The sequence below is a fragment of the Meles meles genome, chromosome 1 (assembly GCF_922984935.1).
Source record: "Meles meles chromosome 1, mMelMel3.1 paternal haplotype, whole genome shotgun sequence".
Classification (NCBI taxonomy): domain Eukaryota; kingdom Metazoa; phylum Chordata; class Mammalia; order Carnivora; family Mustelidae; genus Meles; species Meles meles.
The window spans coordinates 184,205,809-184,225,044 of record NC_060066.1 but is presented as its reverse complement, the minus strand read 5'-3'; the positions used below and the strand labels follow the sequence as shown (position 1 = coordinate 184,225,044).

Below are 19,236 nucleotides of genomic sequence, written 5' to 3'. Positions count from 1 at the left end.
AAGAGAAAGATCAGTCCCCCCAAGCAGCTCTGCAGAACTCTGACCCCTCCCTGGGCTCCCACTTTAACATCCCCCTCCCCCCCCCCCCCCCAGCCAGGCTGGGTCCTGCATTCATTCACCAGCCACACACACTCCCTGACACCTGGTCTCCCCGCCAGGTGGGGTGATGGGGTGGGGCTGCAGACCCAGCCCAGCCCTGAAGGAGGCAGGCACAAACAGTGGTAATGGGAGGTGATTAGGGGAGTGGGCGTTGTGGGGGGGGGGTGTGGATGGATGGAGGAGCTTTCCCATCCAGCCCAGGGGTGGGGAGTTCAGGAACATTTCCCAAAGGAGCTTGTGTCAGCACTGAGTTCTGGAGAAAGTGGAATTTTCTTAGAAAAGGGGCCGGGGGCGGGGGGGGGGGGGGGGCACCTGGGTGGCTCAGTGGGTTAAAGCCTCTGCCTTCCGCTCAGGTCATGATCCCAGGGTCTTGGGATCGAGCCCCCAATCTGGGCTCTCTGCTCAGCAGGGAGCCTGCTTCCTCCTCTCTCTGTGCCTGCTTCTCTGCCTACTTGTGATCTCCGTCTGTCAAATAAATAATAAAATCTTAAAAAAAGAAAAGGGGGCCAGGAGTAGGCCATTTCTTGCAGAGATGCTACCTGTGGAACAAGTGGGAGGTAAACAGGTCTGGAATATTCAGGGAAGTGTGAGTAGTTCAGCCTGGGTGGAGAGGGGGGTTACAAGGGAGCTTCAAAGGACAAGAGATGAGTTGTAGACCAAGGCAGGTACTAGGTTTGGCCACTGTGACTTTGAGGAAGGACTCAGCTCTGCTGTCCCATGGGCCTGGGTTCAAGGGCTACCTACCACATGATTTTAATATCTATGAACTTGAGCGAATTGTTTCTCCTCTCTGAGCCTCAGCACCCCTTGTGGATCAAGGCCACTACTAACACCTACCTTGTAGACTTATTCTGAGGATTAGATGATGTAAAAATGCTTAGCTCAGCGCCTGGCACACAGGAATCACTCAGTGAAGGGTTCATCCCATTATTATTATTTTCACCAATAGCAGCAGCTCTGGTTCCTCTTGACCTCTCTGGTGACCACCTGAGCCACAGCCTGTCCTCATTCGGCACTGACTTGCCTGTCCTTCAACCTCAGAGTGTCCCAGAATGAACTCCTCCCCACACCCTTGCCCATGCTTCCTAACCTCCTGAGTTCTGCTGTTGCTGCGTTCCAACTACCATCCCCACCACATGTTCCCTCCTCTTCTCCCCTTCTTCCCGAACTAGACCAACCTAATCTCCCCAACCTGACTTTTCTTAACTGGTTCACCTCCCCCAACCTTCCTGAACATGCGTCCCTGCCTTTGAACATGCTGTTTTATCTGTCTGGAAGGCCTTTCCATCCTCGTCAGTAGGTGAACTCCTGCTCAGACTTGAAGGCCCAGACCGACTATCCCCCCACTGTATCCCCAGCTAAATAACCCCTTTTAGTTCCCACAGAACCAGATGCATTCCCCTCCCTGGGGTCTTGTTGGGTAGGATTACCTGAGTGTGTGTTTCTGCCCCTCTAGGCTTGGACCCTCCAGCTCAGTGCATGGCCCTTGCTTCTGTTGTGAGCAAGGCCCCCAGGACACAGAAGAAGGAAAGCCCTGGGCACTCCATCGCTCTAATCTACAAACAAACCAGGCCAGAAGCCAGGACAGCTTTCAGGTAGGGAACAGAGGCCAGAATCCCTGGGTGGAGAGAGTTAGTACTGAAGAAGGAACTGGAGGAGCAGAACCTGGCAGGGAGGGAACTGCAAAGGGTTTCTGCCTAAGGGAGGAGGAAACACTTGCCCTACCTGCTCTCCCAGGCCAGTCCTCACAGCTGGACTGGACTTCCCTCCCCTCTCCTGTGTGTGTGTGCGCGCGTGCGCCCATGCACGTGCCCACACCGGGGTCTGCTCGTCTGGTCCAGCTGCATGGTGGCCTCCATTCGCTGACCACTGAGTGGGAGTGTGCATGGGAAGGGGGAGGGATGGGACAGGCTCTGGTGGGGTTATGGAGTCCAGGCTGAAGGGTAGAGTTTGCTGTGATGGGGATGGAGGTGAACCACCAGGTACCAATCTGGAGTACAGCTGAGGCTGGTCCTAGGACTGAACTGGGGTGGGTGCAGTGGAGCTGGGTTAGGGTGAAAGCTGCTTAGGGTCAGCCTGAGGTTCTGGATTGGGGTTGGGGCTAAGCTGGGGCAAGATGGAGGAGCAGTTAGTGGCAGGAGGTCAAATCGGGACTCGAAGTGGGGTTTGAGTCCGAGGCAGGGTTAGAATGGAGCTGAGGGCAGGATGGGATGTCAGAGCTGGGTCTGGAATCGGGGAGCCGCTGTGACTGGGTTGATGTTGGGATTGCAAATGACGTGGAGGCTGGTTAGGGTCAGGTTTAGGATCAAGGCTGGTCAGTGTGGGGCTCAAGTGAAATGAAATAGAGTTCAACATTAAGGATGGGGCTTGGGCAGGGCTGCTGTGGCCTGGAAGAGCCCTGTATCTGGCTGACTTTGGTCTTCAGTCTTTCCCCTCCCCAGCTACAGAGGGACTGGGCGCGGGGGGTGGGGGTGGCTTTGCTTCCTAAAGCCTCTTTCTCCCCAGCCCCCTAGTCAGGGCCTACCTGGTGTGAGGCAGAACTGGAACGAATGGGTTGGGGGTTTGCGGGAGTGACATGGTTCATGCTGTGGGAAAGAGGAAATGGCTCCTAGGCCTCAGATCTTTGGGCCCTGCCCTACTAACCACCTCTGACGTCTGCCCTGGGAAATGGGAACCAACTCCCCTTCCCGTACCCTCTCAGTTCCCAGCCCAGCCCCAGCCCAGGTGTGCATGCAGGCCCCCTCGATGTGCTCCTGTGAGCAGCTGGGGCCCTTCTAGAACCCTAGGTCCCCACCTGAGTTCTGGGGCATTGGTCCCCAGGATCCCATAGCCCTCTTCATTCCTTATCGGCTGCAGGTGGGGCTGGGATTGCGGGGCTGCCCACATCCAAGGCCACCCCTTCTGGCAAACTCTGGCTCCTCTGTAGCCTTCCAAGCTGTGCCACCACTACGACCTGCCACCCCACCTGAAAATCCACCATCGGCTGCCCCAGACCTTCAGAAGAAAGCCCAGACGCCCTGGCCTGGCATTCAAGGCCCTTCATGGTCAGCCTCTGCCCACCCTTCCACCAGGATCCCAAAAGTGCTCCTAGGAGTAAACTGGGAAGAAGGGCCCAGACCTGCTGAGGTGACAGAGCTCCAGCTTTGAAGTGAGGCAGCCCTGGGTCAGAGTCCCAGCTCCTTCAGGGAACAGCTGTGTGGCCTTTCCCAGAATCTGTTTCCACATCTGAAAGATGGAGACAAGAACTACTTTGTGAATTTCATACTGTCTAGAAAAGTTGCCTCCCTGATGCCCAGCTCCAGCAAGTCTGGCTTAAGACCATCTCCACCTCCTCTGGGTTCCACCCGCCTCTAACATTCATTTTTACTATTTACGTCAGAAATAACTAGAGAAGCCCATTTTATCGATGGCTAAACTGAAGTTCAGAAGCCCAGAGAGGTTGAGAGGCCATGACTTTCCCAAGGGTGTGTAATACACAGGAGCCAGGTACAGTTGTATTGGTAGCACACTGCACAGGGCACCCAGCCAACAAGAGGATCACTGTGGACACAAGCCATGTGGCTACCTAGGCCTAGGGGAAGGCACAACTTTTCACATTCATTGCCAGGTGCACTTGGCAGCAGCTAGAATCACAAAGCTGAAAATTGGTGCCCCAAATCCCCCAGGGCACCACCACCCTTTCCTTTTAAATGAAGCCCTCCCATAATGCAACCCCAATGCCGGCAGCCTTGCCATCACCCATGGCCTTCCTGACACCTCAGGAGGCGTGCATTGCATACCTCCACATTCCCTCCTTAGAGTGGACCTGCATGAGGTGTGGGACTGCCTTGAAGGATGCTCAATCTTTTGAGCCTTGCTGGGTTGGGCTGGAGGGCGCCCTCCCCTCCCCCAAGGATGCTCAATCTTTTGAGCCTTGCGGGGTTGGGCTGGAGGGCGCCCTCCCCTCCCCCAGGCCCTGGGAGGCAGGCTCTTTCCTCCAGGCTCCAGGCGGCTGTTGGCTTTTCATGTCACATCCCTGTAGCCTGGCCAGAATGAGGCCACGGTGGCACCCGCAGCTGCCTCCTGTCCCCTCAGCCCTCAGTCTACTCTGGGTGTCGGCCACAGAAACACCCCACCTCCCCGAAGACTGTCAGGAAGGAAAGAGGCACAGCTGGAGCGCTGGCCACATTCCCCCGAGGCCCCAGGCTAGAGAGAGGACAGGACCTGTGGGAAGCGGACTGAGAGCCATGAGAGAAGTTCCCGTGGGGCCAGGTATGAGAATGCTTGCCAGCCGAGGTGGCATTTGAACTGAGCCTTGATCAATGGGCAGATTTGGACCCACAGAGATGGGGGCTGTGGGGCAAAGGGAGGGCAGCGGGAAGCATGGAGGGGAAGGGAGTTGGGGGAGGGGGTGCTGAAGCAGAAAATGTGTCAAGAGGTGCTGCGGGCGACAGCCAGGGAAGGAGGCTTTAAACACCAGGCTGAGACATTTGCCCTTCACCTTGAGACAGTGGGAAGCCTATCAGAGCAGGGTAAGACCGTGGGAAGAGTATCACTTTCAAACGACTGTCGCGGCACTAGGGGTGGGAGCGGGCTGCCTAGGTATGGTGCGGTACCAGTCCTGCAAAGGAAAGCATTCCACTCCTGCCCGTGCTCCCGGAGGGTGAGGACGTGTGCCGGAGAGGCAGCCGGTCGGGCAGTGCAGCGAGAGACTGCATGTGGGAGAGGAGGGAGGCAGACCGGGCAGAGTGGTCTTGGGGACGGTGGTGTGCCAGGGCCCGGGCTGGCTGCCTTCCATCTGACTTCTCCTCAACACTTCGAGGTAAGACATTTCATCTCCATTTTACAAATAAGTAAACTGAGGCTCAGAAAGGACGTGTTGCCCAGATGGAATTCCAGCTTCTTCTGATTGCAGAATCTATGTTCTTTCCATTGACTGCTGTATTTTTCTGGCCTTTGGGGCCTACAGGGAACATGCTCAGCCACAGGCCAGCAGCTCGGGAGGAACCAGGTTCCGGCCTGGCCTGGTAGCTCTGGGTGGGGTAGGGCAGGTAGAGCTAGATCGGAAATCCAGCTCAGATCAGTAGGGAGGAGCCGCCACAGGGGCAAGGTAGAGCTGAGGGAAGGGGAAAATTCACCAGCACCGCACCCACAGTCCCCAACCCTGACAGTGCCTGGGAACCCAGCTCTCTCCCAGGCAAGTGTCCCCTGGGACCTGGGCCCCTGGAGGCACTCAAGTGGCTAAGAAGGCTCAGAAGGGAGGAGGGAGGCAGAATTTGAGCAAGGTGTTATCTCCCCGCCCCCAGCATGCTTTCTCTATCTGCCCCGATGAGCATGCGGATACACAGAGCACACAGTCACACAATCACACACGAGCACACACACGCAAGGAAGGACTTGCTCATGAGTAGTCTCACACACACATAAGGCCCCGTGGGCACCATCTGTCACATGGCCATCTGGTCACCTTAGTCACCCAGGTACGGGACTTACAAGGAGGCCAGAGTCACACAGTTTGTGTGCTTTCACTCACACGGAACCAGAGGACTGTTCCCAGGGAAGCCTCTGCCTGTGAACGTCATCAAGCCCGGGAAGGGTGGGAAGTGTCCTCAGATGTCTTTATTGCCATTGTCCAGGACAGGAAGTTGCCCCTCTGACCTTTTGGGGCTGCGTTAAGAGAGGGGCATCTTCACCCTCCATGACGTCAGCTTGGATCCTGTGCTGGGGTAGGGTGGGGCGGGATGGGTGTGGTGACTAGCCTTGAGAGAGGTCAAGGGCACCAGGCGAGTTTTGTGGAAGAGAGAGCATACCTCAGTGGGAAGAACAGACTGGAAGGAGGAGGAGCTGGCTTCCTGTTCTGTCACCGGCCTGTCTCACTGGGCTGTGACCTTGGGCAGATGACTTCATGTCTCTCAACAGCACCATCCTGCCGTAAAAGGGAGACAAAGACTTGGCCTCCAAAGTAGCGGGGGTTGTTAACTCAGATAATGGCTCAAATACAGGTAGGGGGCCTGGCAAATGGCGGGCGATACCCACAATGTTTGTGCCAGCCGCAGGAGAGCGTGAGTGTGTGGGGACGCCAAAGCCAGCTTAGGCTGAGGCAGGGCTGAGAGGGCAAGGTATGTGGCTGGCCAGGCCACAGCCCTCTCTGCACCGGCCAAAACACTGCCAGCCTCCAGCGTCGGCGGCTCCCAGAAAGGCAGAGCCTCAGGACACTCAGAGTTTGTAGTTGGAGGTGGGGTGACCTCTCCCACTCTGCCCTGGGAGCCTGGAGGAGGGCAGCAGGCTCAGAGGCAGCTCGGCAGTTGAGCTCTGCAGTGAGCCCCACCAGTATGTTTAGTGATGAGAACTATAGGGGCTCCTTGGCTCCCTCTAGCAACCTCTGATGTGGGAGGAGATTCTGGGGGCTCGCCACTGGGCTCCCTACCTGTCTTTGGGAGGCCCCGGCCCTGGGGGTTGTGGAGAAAGAGAGCAGAGCCCCCAGTGGGAAAGGCGACCTTCAGAAACGGAAAAGGCACACAGCTGTCAGCCCTGCGCCCTCTGGTGGCCTCCGTGCTCACTGCAGCCTGACTGCTTTGTTCTAAGGCTCCCGTGCTCTGCCCCCGCAGCAGCGGGCACAGCGGGGAAGGACAGGACAGCGGGTAACTGACAACACACTGTGGTGAAGAGGGTGGCTGGGAGCCCTACGTATGAAATCCCAGCTCTGTCACTGCTGCTGCTGCCACTACTACTACTACTGCTATTATTATTATTACCACCATCATTTCTACTGCTTACGAGCTGGATGACCCTAGCCAAAGTGACTTACTCACTTTATGGTTCAGATTTATTTACAACTTGAGGTTGAGAATACTAACTACCACACAGCTGTTTCAGAGAGTAAATACCATCTCCACGGGGCTTGGGAGAAATGATATTAACTAACAAGTAGAGGTAGCTGTCCTATTCTGTACTACAGGGTCAGCATTACTTAGGGACACTGCTTGTGAGTGGGAGGCTGGAGACGGCCCTGAGTCGGGGCTGCATTCTGGCTCTGCCGCAGCCGCCCACCAGGTCTGCGCTCTGCACGTGCTGGCCAGTTACACATCATACACGGAGGGAGACCCAAAGGGAGGGAAGTTCAAAATCGCTCTAGAAAATGCCCTTGGCAGTTTGGGGATGAAGACGCCAAGTCTGAATAAGGCCAACATGGCCAGTTTTTCTAATTCTTGGTTCAAGTCTGCCTTTGAGGTGGCTGACTTGCATCCAAAGGCCCGGTCACACAGAACCCACTGGCGGATGGATTGTGCTTGGTGCGGATGCAGTGCTCACGCGGGCAGGAGGACAGGGAAGCAGCTATGGGTTACAGTCTCAGGTTCGGCGGCCACCTCACATCCACAGAGGGCCCCACACTCACTGCAGTGGATAGTCAGTGTTCCCAGTCTCTCTTGTTGGCCGGCTGTGCACAACTGCCTTGGAGAGCTTCAAACGAATGCTCAGGAGGCAGCAGTGCGGTGCCCGCCTCTCTTCTGTAAAATGGGGTTAGTAACACCAAGTCGGGTCCCTGCATAGGTCAAGTAAGACGACGTGCGTAGGAGTTTTAAATTCCTGCCAAGTAGGTGACTCCTCCCTTCCCCAAAGTTTCCTCTGGATATGTGACGTTGAGCAAGCCACTTCCCTCTCTGGGTCTGTGTTCTCAACAGCAAAATGCAGGGACTGTCTTAAATGATTTCAAAGGCTGCTTCTAGCTTGAGGCCTTCAAGATACTTATGACTCTAGGGTGTTTAGATGCAGTCAAGCCTTACGTGAATGCGAACGATGCTTCCGTGGCTTTCATGGGACTGCTTCATCCAGCTGGTAAGTGCACATCTATAAATAGCAGCCCTTTGCACACTGGAACATGTCAAAGCCTTGAGAACTAAACATGCATCTTAATGATCTTGTTTACTTTTTTCATTTCATTAGCCCAAAGTTGCACTTCAGCTGTGCCTGAATCAGCACAAAGTGACTAGATATAACCGAGCCCCTACTAGAGCCCCTACTACAGCCTTTCCGAGGCATTGCTAATGACCACGATTTACCTATAATGGGAGGAAAACAGAGCTCCTCCCTCCCAGAGACACACAGACACTGGTGGGTAGACATTATCTCTGGCTTTGGGAAAATTCCCTTTTGGAAGGCAATGAGGTAAAAAGAAATGAGCCTTGGCCCAACTCCATGGAGAGTCTGCTTCTCCCTCTGACCTTCCCCCCTCTCATGCTCTCTCACTGTCCCTCTCTAAAATAAATAAAAATCTTTAAAAAAAAAAGAAAAAAAAAAAAAAGAAAGAAAGGAGACTTGGAGCCAGACTGAATTATCCCAAGTCCTCTATTGGCTATGAGAACTTAAGCAAGTTAAACTTTCTGAGCCTCAGTTTCCCCAGTGGTAAATTGCAATAAATAGCTTTTCCTGGAAATGATAATACAGGTTCACAGTTAGAAGCAGGAAGAGGCTCTGAGCAGGATTATGGGATTGGTAGGAAGCCCTCCCATTCTTGAATTAGGCAGACTGCAGCTTCACATCTACTTCCAGCAGTATTGTTGGTCTGTTCAGTACTTAGCCTCTGAACCTGTTTCCCTATCAGTCAAGTTGGAACCCCACCACTTATCACAGGATTGCTGTGCTTGGGTCTTTACCAGCAAAACCATCACTTCCGCTGTGATCCCCACTCCTATGCTAATCTAGCTTCTGTGCCTGGCTCAGAGCAGTGGTATAAATGGAAAAACCTCCTGTCTGTCCAGGACCCTTTCAACACTCAACTTAAGTAGCCCATGCCAGGCTGAGGCCCTCCTGCGACCACTGCCTCAGCCCTCAGCATAACCCGACTCCTCACCGCCAGAACCTTGCCTTGCCAGGGTATACCTTCAGAGCGGCTCCCCTGTGCTGTCCGCATGAGCTGGTGTCTGTTGGCTGTCCTGGGTAAGTCTGCACTCGCTAAAGGGGCAGGAGTTGTGGCTTTCTCCTGGGAAGGCTGATGTGGGGGCAAGAATGGGGTCAAGCATATGGGTAGGGCAGGGAATTTCCTGAAACTAACAGAGGCTGGTGTAAAAGAACATGGCACTGGAATCAAACGACCTGGTTCAAACTCAGTTCTGTCACTCCCAATAAAGGATCTGGGTAAGCCACGGTACCTCCGAGTTGTAACCACACTGTAAAATGAGGATAACAGTATCTACTTAGCACAGCACCTGGCACATGCTGAGTATTTCTTCATGTTCCAGGTACTATTTTAAATGTTTAAATGCATGAATTAATTTACTCCCACTACAACTCTAGGAGATAGGTATTATGCTCGTTTTGAAGGCACTGAAAAGTTCACAGAGCTAGTGAGATACTCCTAAAGGCAACAACACACGGGACACGATCTCCAAGACCACAAGGACTGTCTGCAAGTTTCTGCATCGGATCTGGCTCCAATCTTGTTCCCTCAATTGTAGCAAATGACACAGACCAACTGGTGTTGTAGATAGAGTTAACATAATATATTTATTTTAAGTGCCATTCATGCATATCAGTTCTGGCAGCAACAATCCTAATGACACTTGGGTATTTCTTTACAGCACTAAACAGTTACAAAGAATGGGTGCCGTTCATCATAGAGGCAAAATATGAAATCGTGCAATAGCAAAACTGTAGAAACATTAAAACACTGACTGTCCAACAGCAGTACAGAGAGCAGATTGTGTTTGCACAAAAAGCCAATGCATTTTCATCACATATATACAATATAGATATGTACACATCACCCTCTGAATGAACAATATCAAAATACTCTATTCCATTTGAAATAATCCCCGGATTGATTCCCTCCCACTTCAAAGGACATCTGAGAGACATGTATTTACAAGAACACACATGAATACATTTACATTTCAAAAACTGCCACAAATGCCAGTCGGATTATTTTCCTGGACAGAGTACCCCCATTTGATTATATGCATTTATTATTCTTTTCCCCAAAAGTCTTCAGTCAATTTAGACCCAAAACAGAACTTGCTCTGCATGAACAACCACCAACTGAAACAGCCACTAGAGGGGATGCTCTGCACCCCACCAGATGGCTTGGGCTGGCTGGAGCCCATCAGAAGGCCTGTCTTAGGCTCTTGGGCCCCCAGAATCAAAAGTGTGATGGGTCTGAGTGGAGGCTCTGCCTCCAGGGCCATTTGTGGTAAGTTTAAATTCTCATAGAAATATTGATCACTGCAAATCAGTAAATGATTGCCAAATAGGAAATTCGCTTCACAAAATTTGTAAAATCTTCATCAGTGGTTTCTATTCAAATCATTCAAGGTAAGACTGCATTCCAATACCCAAATTGTTTAAAGTGCACATTGCTACCCAAGCAATTTAAAGTTTCAAAACAGCTATTTTGGTATCCAGAAAACAGTGACTTGAGCAGGCTATTGAAAATCCAACCTCCCCCCCCCCCAATTTTTTCAAGTTTTTGCTCTGCAGGCTGCTATCTCATCTTGCCTCTGATCTGTTTAAGGGGCCTGTTGGCTGCCTTGCCAGAATCCTCCCGATTTTCACTGATCCAAGGGGCTGGAACTGAGCTTCTTTTCTCATTCCAAGCAGGGTCCAAACAAAAGAACATAAAGCCCTTCCTTTCTCCCCAACCTCACCAGCCTTTACTATGACTGGCTTCCCAGTGATTCATTAAAGGCAACATTCCATTAAAAAAAAATCCACACACGCTGACAAACACTCTCACATACACACATACAGAAACAAAGATGTCTATCTGTTTAGTTCAAGTAGAGAACACTCAACCACATTATCACTATGGCTAATTAAAGTGACTTAAAGCATGGCTGACAGAGATGAGAGATGCTAAAAAGCAACCAGTGAACAGTTACTACTTGATTTGATGGAACATATCATTCCCCCATTATAACTGAAAGAAATTCTGCCTTTTTTATGGTCTAAAGAACCAATTTAAAATCTATTCATTTAAAAAAAATCTCATTTCTGTTACTTTTATTATAAAACTAAGACAATCAATCTATGCAAAGTAACTATGATACAATATGAAACAAAACAAGAAACAACTAATAAAAACCCCAAGGAGGCACGCTGTATTTCAAAGTAACCCAACGTCATACGTACACAGACACAGGACAACAGAAACAGCAGACGGCTTAAGGGTATCTGCACTGAAGACTGAGGCAAATAAAATCTGTGTGTGGCTCTATCCTCCTTTCAGTGCTTCCTAAATGGAAACAGAATGAGTGAGGAAACTCGCGTTATCAACAGTGCCCTGCTGTTCTATTGCCCAAATGAACTGATTCGAATTCCAGAAAAATTCTATATCGCTTATACATCTCAATCAGCAGGAATGCTAAGATAGAGAAATATACTCACATGGTAAAAGGAACGACGATAAAGAGAACGACACAATCTCTGATTGTCTTGTCTGTAAACTCTTAAGTAAAACAATTCTGTGCTTTCAGACACCACACTTCTCCTTAATGAACCATACAGGAGCTGAGCATTCACAGAAGGTAGCAATAAATATTAAAATAACACTTTTGAATAATAAATACATGAGTGAATATGGAGGCAATGATTTTGTTAAAGAGCCAAGCAATACCCAGCTGCTAACCGATCCAATACATTTCAGAACTGTTAATGCAGATTTAGGAAAACAGACATTGACAAGGTACAACATAAATTCTGTAATTCCCCAAACATCAAAACAAATTTGGTCAGTCCTTTATGCTGCTCAGGAACAACATGCCCCTCTGGATTGTTTGGAGAGTATCAAACTCTGGGTTCTTTGACTTACTGAATAGAACTCAATACCCACATTTCTGAAAAAGATTAAATAAGGGGAACGGGGCTTTGAAAAAAATCTATTTCCTTTCAGTTCCCTCTATCAGTTAAATGCATCCTGCAGAAAATAGCCTAACAAGGAATAAAAACTCACAGTAACTTTCTTTTCAAGACATAGTAATCCAATTAGAAAAACTGAAGCCTTTCAGTAATTTTTGTACATGTATTTACACATTTGTATCTATAAACTGCTTGCAGCAAAATAGGCTCCGTCTGAAAAATCAGTCTGGCACTTGTGGTCAACATCAAACTGACACAAATATGCAAAAGCCGTTCAAATCACACAACAGTTAGGAGCTACGTAGGGCAGCTGGCAGGGAGACAAACATGTAGTACTTGTTTGGGTCAGATAAAAGCAGTAAGTTATCCAGCTAAAATCTTTTTGATTGTCTTCAAAAGAAATTTTGATAACATCGGTAAAGTGATTAGCAACTTTGTTTTCTCAACTGGATTCTCTTAAACCTTTCCCCTTCACTGCACAGAAAGGTGATGCTGGGGTCTGGTGCCTTGCAGAAACAAGCTCTACACAATTGAATCCCAATCAAAGTCATCCTGGATGTCATCCGGAGGCAGAGAGCGCCGCATCTGGAAGGCTTGGGAAGGCATCATGTGCTGCTGGTTCATGGCTCCGTGATGGCCTGGAAGAAGGAAGCAATGTCAGCAGTGACTTGGGTAATGAAGAAAGGAACAAATGAACGCCTACTGAGCACTTCCTTTGTGCCAGGCACTCGGTGCCTATTATCTTCCTAATCTACCCAGAAGCCTTCACCGATGTAGCTCTTATGACCCTCATTTTATGAACAACAGGGCAGAGGTTAAAGAGAATGGAGCAAGTTACCCAAGGTCATACAATTAGTAAGGGGAAGAGATTTGAATTCAGTTCCCTTGATTCCAAAATCCACACCCGTTTTGATTCCACCAGGAGGTAGCAAGGAGGGCACAGAAAGAATACTAGGGTGCCCAAACGCTGATGCAGCCCTTTGTCTGTCCTGCATCAGTACGTTTCAGTAACAAGAACTGGCTCCCATGAGAATGGTAAAGGGAGAATGATGTAGTGTACCAGTGAAGTCACACTGGGTCATCCTGAATTCTCACTAGCAAGTTAACTTTTGGGCAGTCAAGTAATAGTGGGTGAACACAGAGAACATCAAAACAGCTGAGTGCAGGGAAGCCACGGTAGATCAGAGTGGAGAACAGGTTGCCCACCCTCTCCACACTCTCCTTAGGTTACTGTGGTCGTGTACAGCTCATGCTCCCCAATTTTGGTGCATTGTGCCCTTGTCTCCACAGCTTTGACAAACCCCCTTCCAAACCAGACTTTTTTCTCAAGTAATAACCTCTATTTATTTGCAGAATTCATTCTTCTATTAGGAATTAAACATATCCTTTTAATGTGGAATTTTCATTGGATTATTACAGTTTTCTTTGATTTGCTTGATCCGATTACAAAGTTTCAAGCAATCTGCTGCTAATTTCATTTTTCTTATAAGCCCTGTAATTTTTAATGCATCATTTTATAAAATGCTAAGATTTTCAATATATTGCAGTATAGAAGAAATGCCTATATTTATTTTTTAACTTATAAATTCCTTGCTATGCACCAGGTGCTAAATTTAAGTGTCCTACATCTAATCCTCATTTAATTCTCTTAACAACCCTAGGAGTTAGGCAATGTTGTAAGTTCCCATTAACAGACAAAGAGGCCTCATGAGCCAGGAGGGTTAAGGCAGCTATCAAGTGGCAAAGCACCAGAAGGCAAACCCTGAGAATCTGGTTCCAGAGTCTGAACTACCAGATCTTGCCACCTACAAGTTCCTGGTGAGTGCTGAGGACAGATAATACTTATTCCTCCTTGGCCAACAAAGAACAGGTTACTTGGTCACAAGTCTTCCTCCATACTACCTGGCACACACTTCTCTGGAGGTTTTAAATTCACATCTGCACATGACCTTTCTGTTCCCTGAGCAGCCCACGTGAAGGGCAGCATGGTACATAAGAAAAATCAACAACGAACTCTAAATCCAGATATCAAGACTTGAGTCTTGGTTTGGTTATAGCAAACTGGCAGCTCTGGGCAAGGTATCTCTACTCCTGAGCTGGCACTTCCTCATCTAGATCATCCTTAAGCTACCTTCTATCTCTAACCATGTGCCTGCCTTTGCTGTCCTGAAAATATAACTTATCCTGCATTCAGAAACCCAGGGGGAACAGTTTATGAACTAGCAGCAACTCCTGCAACTTACTCCTCTGTAAGAGACTTCCTCAGAAATGAGAGCTGGGGGGATATCAGAAGGAATGGAGCAGAATATACAGAAGCTAACCAAAGCGGGTTCTTAAGCCTACTCAAGCTGCGTCAGAGTCAAAAAGCCACAGAGATCCCTAAGACCCCAGGACAAGCTCTAATGCCCCTGGACCACTTTAGAGAGGCAGGATAATAATGAGAATCACAACATCAGAGAGACTCAGGTCATATGGTCCAAACACCAAATGACACTTGAATCCCTTCACCTGTCACTGAAGCCAAGTAACTGTAAGATTGTCACCCTATCCTCCCTTACCCAGGAGTTCACTCCCTCCTGAACAGACTCGCTCACAATGGGACAGCTAAAGTCTTTTTAATATTACTCTCTGAGTACCAACTGCAACACACCCCAAATTACCTGCAATTGTCGTTCCTGGAGTGCTGAGTGCCTGTGGGATGTGAGGGTAACCAGGGGGCGGCATCACTGAAGGAGGGAGATTTTGCCTGGAGTCTATATACAAATTTCCTAATCAGAATGAAAAGCAGAATGAAGGAAAACATACTTACATAAATAAAACAAGTCAAACATTAAAACCTTAATAAAATTATTACCTAGAACTAAATTAAGCAGGTAAGGCAAGAAAAGGAAAAGAAAAATTACTCCTTTCAGATGCTAACACCAAAGGTGGTACCATGCTGAGTGTGAGTACACTGATGCTAATTCTGGCACTGCCTCTTTCTGTCTGGAAGCCTCCAGTCATCTTTACTGTTGCTGTTACACACTTCATAACAGTTCAAAAGCATTTTCATAATGGTTTTATCATCTGAGCCTCCCACTAAGTCCAAAATGAGGGCAAGACAGGGATTATCCCCATTTTATGGATGAGGCAACTGAGGCTCAGAAAGACTAAGCTGATGTGCCCAAAGGCACATCAGTTTGACAGGGTTAGCACTAGCATTCAGTTCTGCTAGATCATAGGCTCTTTCTACTAACCACTGTACCTCTCTCCCTGATTTTCTCACTTTCAAAATAGACTTACCTCTGTGTACCCTAGCTGATTAACAAAATGAACGGAGGCACAAAGTGACAGGAAAGATTTGCACAAATTTAAAAGAGCTATACCAAGTAAAGGTGATGAAAAAAGTATTATTTAGAAGTGAGAAGGTGGCAAGGTGCCTGGGTGGCTCAGTGGGTTAAGCCTCTGCCTTCTGCTCAGGTCATGCTCCCAGGATCCTGGGATTGAGCCCCACATCAGGCTCTCTGCTCAGCATGAAGCCTGTTTCTCCCTCTCTCTCTCTGCCTGTCTCTCTGCCTACCTGTGATCTCTGTCTGTCAAATAAATAAATAAAATCTTAAAAAAAAAAAAAAAGTGAGAAGATGGGAAACATCTCATTTGAATGGCTTTTCTGAAGATTCTTAAATTAATGTATTTTTGTCGACAGGAGCCATTAAATAGAACAGCTCTAAAATGTCAATTACACTGCATCCTAATGCAAAGTCAAAGGGAAGAGAGCAAACATCACATGCCTACCCCCAACTGCTCCTGGGGAAGAAGCAGCATAACACTGGCTCACACTGTATGGAACATCTGGAATACTGGAAAGGCTATTTCTCCTTTAGGTATCCCTTGTATCACACAAATTATAACTGCATCTAACAATACTGTAATCAAACTAGTAAACAGCAACCATTCTCCCAGAGGCAACTAAAAAGAGACTCAAGGCAGGAAAACACTATTTGGCTACTCACAAGTTTTTACCTGTCACCAGAATGTCAAGACTGTCCACGCTTAGAACAGCCTCTGAGACAGCCTAATTCAGGCCTACCTCTGTTCATGCATATGAGGACATAAAACTAGAGAGAAAATGAGACAGAACCAGGAACAGAACCCAGTGCTTCTGACTTCCAGCCATTGCCTCCCAAGACGACATGCCTTTTAATAGGTGAAGTTTACAGTCAGAACTAAGCTCTCTGACCAATTTACCATACTGAAGATTTAGGAAGGAAAGATAGAAGAGTTACACTAACCTGTAGCTCTGGGATATTCTTAGAGGAAAAAAACCCACCCCCAAGTGCTGATCAGCTTTCACATGAGTGGCCAGCACACCTAAAACTGCAGCAGGCTGGAGAGGCCACGCCACTCTCAGTAACTCACTCACTGGTTCATCAGTGACTTCTCAGCCTGTGTTATAAAATCTTAGTTCTCTTTCTACTCATCCGCAAGAGCTCAAATCACAATCAAAAGACAACTGATTTTTATGGAAATTCTGTGTATGTATTGTTTTTGGCTTAGTAATTCTTAACTTAAAAGGGGAGTGAGGTAACAACGAGAAAAGAATTAGAGGAATAAACAAGGACCACAGGAATAAACATGTCACCCACATTAAATAGACTTTTTGAAATTGTCACATTCCTAACACTTTTATTTTCATAAAGAAATTCTCATTATTCCTCTTTTTTTCTCATGTTCTCATTCTATTCTAAATAATGAGTCAACCTGGACCTGCTAAACAAAAAAATAACTTCCACTGTACTTTTTTCAAGGACTTCTGAGATCCTACAACATTTAGAACATAGGAGAATTTAAAAATCTAATCACATTTATTGGAAGTAGACTCTTGTTGAATGACCATTCATTCATTCAAGAAGTTATTTATGTTATAGGCTTGCTCTAGGCACTGGGTATGTAGAAATGAATAAACAAACTTCCTATCTTTTTTCCTTTTCCTTTTTTTTTTTTTTTAAGTAAGCTCCACACTTAACCTGGGGTTTGAACTCATCGACCCCAAGATCAAGAGTTGCATGCTCTACCAACAGAGCCAATCTGGTGCCCCAATAAACTCCTTCTTTTTGAAGCATATTCTCAGGCTGAAGGCAGCAAACAAAGTAACTTAATATGTTATGCACACTACAGAAAAAAATAAAGCAGGGAGAGGGGACAAGGAGTGCTGGACATAAGTGCCATTTAAATAGAATGGTCAGGGAAGGCACCACTTGAGGAGGTGTTTATAAAGAAAAAAAAAGGAACAAGATTAAGGACATGAGTGAGCCATGTATCTATCTGGGAGAAGACCACACAAAGGAAAAAACAGCTACAAAAAAGGCTCTGAGGTAGGTGGAGTGTGCCTGGTATGTTCAAAGAATACAAAGGAGGCCATGGGTATGGGAGCAGAGAGCTGAGGGGAGGGCATTAGGATACAAGGTCAGAGAGTAATGGGGGACCAGATTGAGTGACATTAGATAGGCCACAAAAAGACTTTGTTTTTTACTAAGAAAACTGGGCACCAATGAAAGATTTTGAGCACAGAAGTGATCAGATATCTGTGTCTTATAAAAATCCCATTTATCCTGCAAAGCCAGCTTCAAGCTGTTTTCCTCTGGGAAGTTTTTCTATCTCCAAGACAGTTAAGCCCCGTTTTCTTACTCCCACTGTTCTATGGCAGAAGTGCAGTCTTCATCATACCAGACTATGATCTCCTTGAGATTAGGGGATGTCCGGACTCATATTTTTCATCCCTACTGCCTGATACACAGTCAGGCACAGAAAAAGTTTAAGTAAATATCTGTATGAAATGTACACCTACCCTTATTTAATGACCTTTAAGCTGAGCCCTCATTAAGAACAGCACAGCTAGAGGACTTAAACATTACTGGACAAGACAAATTGTAAACACAGGTAAAATGATTTAGAAAGGAGAGACACTGTGTACTATAACATCCTTTTCTCCTTACCTTCTCTCTTCCACGCTAACACATTACAGCATCTCTAGGGAGCCCAAAGAGGTATTTACCAGAAGGTGAATCTTGAAGGGAGAAGTGAAAGGGAAAGTTTGAAGGATATGGACAGACTATATTCAGGGAGTCAAGATCTATACCCAAATGAACTTTGTAATTTTAGGCAAGTTGCTTTTTATCTCTCTGGTCTCAGTTTCAGTTAACAGTTTTTATCTGTTAGATAAAAGGATAAAATTAACAGCTCTCTTAAGTCCCCTCTTACATTCCATTTTGAATTTGTGGCAAAGTTGTGCTGGGGGGTAGAAAGACAGGAAGTGGGATAATATCTGAATGGATCTGATACAGAGGGCTGTGAGAAGGAGAATAAAATAATGATAGAAAAAGGCTTAGACTTAAAAAGGAAGCAGGCTGGGCATGTAAAAAACCTGAGTGTCTATGAGAAGACATCAATGGGTACAAGGTGACAAACACCTGGAGATCTAGCACTGATCAGAGAAGTGTTGACAAAAGCCAACATGGCTTGGCAGGCCAAGGCTGGATAAAGTTCTTTTGACTCAGAAGGAAAAGACAAAGGGGAAGGGGAGTTGGGAAAGGAAAAAAATGAGAAAAAATGATAGATCTTCTGCTTTTTTAATAGGCTGTGAGTGGAGTAGCACTGAGAATCAAGTGAGTTGTGGGGACCTTAGAGAAGGAAGGTGATGGCAATAAAAAGGAAAGATGGCAGAAAAAATTAAAACAATCAGAGTACCAGATCCAAATAAATCCAGGTCAAAGGTCAAGAAGAAATGACCATGGCGTAACAAAGGGCTCTGAGAAATAACCCATGATCTCAGTCTATAAAGAATACAGAAGTGGTGCTTGGCCACTCTCACATGGGACAGCAGCAGCAGACAGTTAGTACTTTTTCCATGACCAAGAGTGCCAAGTTCCCAAACCAGAAGGTACACTTGGACCTTACTTAGAAATTTAGGTCACAAAACTGAAGAAAATCTTGTTTCACCATATAAACTTTGAAATTCCAGAAGAGGGGAGCTACTGGCTTACATGCACAATGGCCCTTCAAACAGTTCTCTCTTTAAGACTGACCACACCTTCTTCTACTTATCTTCCTAGAACTTTCTAATCTGCCGCAGGCAATAATTTGTAAGCAATATAGGTACCCACCCCCACCCTTAGCATTTTAAAGCTGGCTGAAATGATTTGAGAGTATTTGGCAGAGAGTATGGCAGCACTTGGAAGAGCTAACTTCATGATTTATTTTGGTTAGACAGGAAATAAAAAAGGAAAGAAAAACCAAGGGACAGAGAACAAAAGGGATGGTACACCTCTG

At 47.4% G+C, this 19,236-nt stretch overlaps 1 protein-coding gene across 3 annotated transcripts in view; it reads right to left on the bottom strand.

Moving 5' to 3' along the window:
* Window positions 1-9,569: 9,569 nt before the first annotated feature.
* Window positions 9,570-19,236, bottom strand: part of FOXJ3 (forkhead box J3) — a 147,772-nt gene continuing 138,105 nt past the window's right edge. For all 3 annotated transcript variants that reach the window (XM_046010439.1, XM_046010441.1, XM_046010440.1), the window contains 2 exons: window positions 14,589-14,696; window positions 9,570-12,566 (listed from right to left, as the gene is read on the bottom strand). In XM_046010439.1, the coding sequence (XP_045866395.1) occupies window positions 12,451-12,566; window positions 14,589-14,696 (224 nt within the window). In that variant the 3' untranslated portion in view covers window positions 9,570-12,450. The remainder of the gene's footprint in view (window positions 12,567-14,588; window positions 14,697-19,236) is intronic.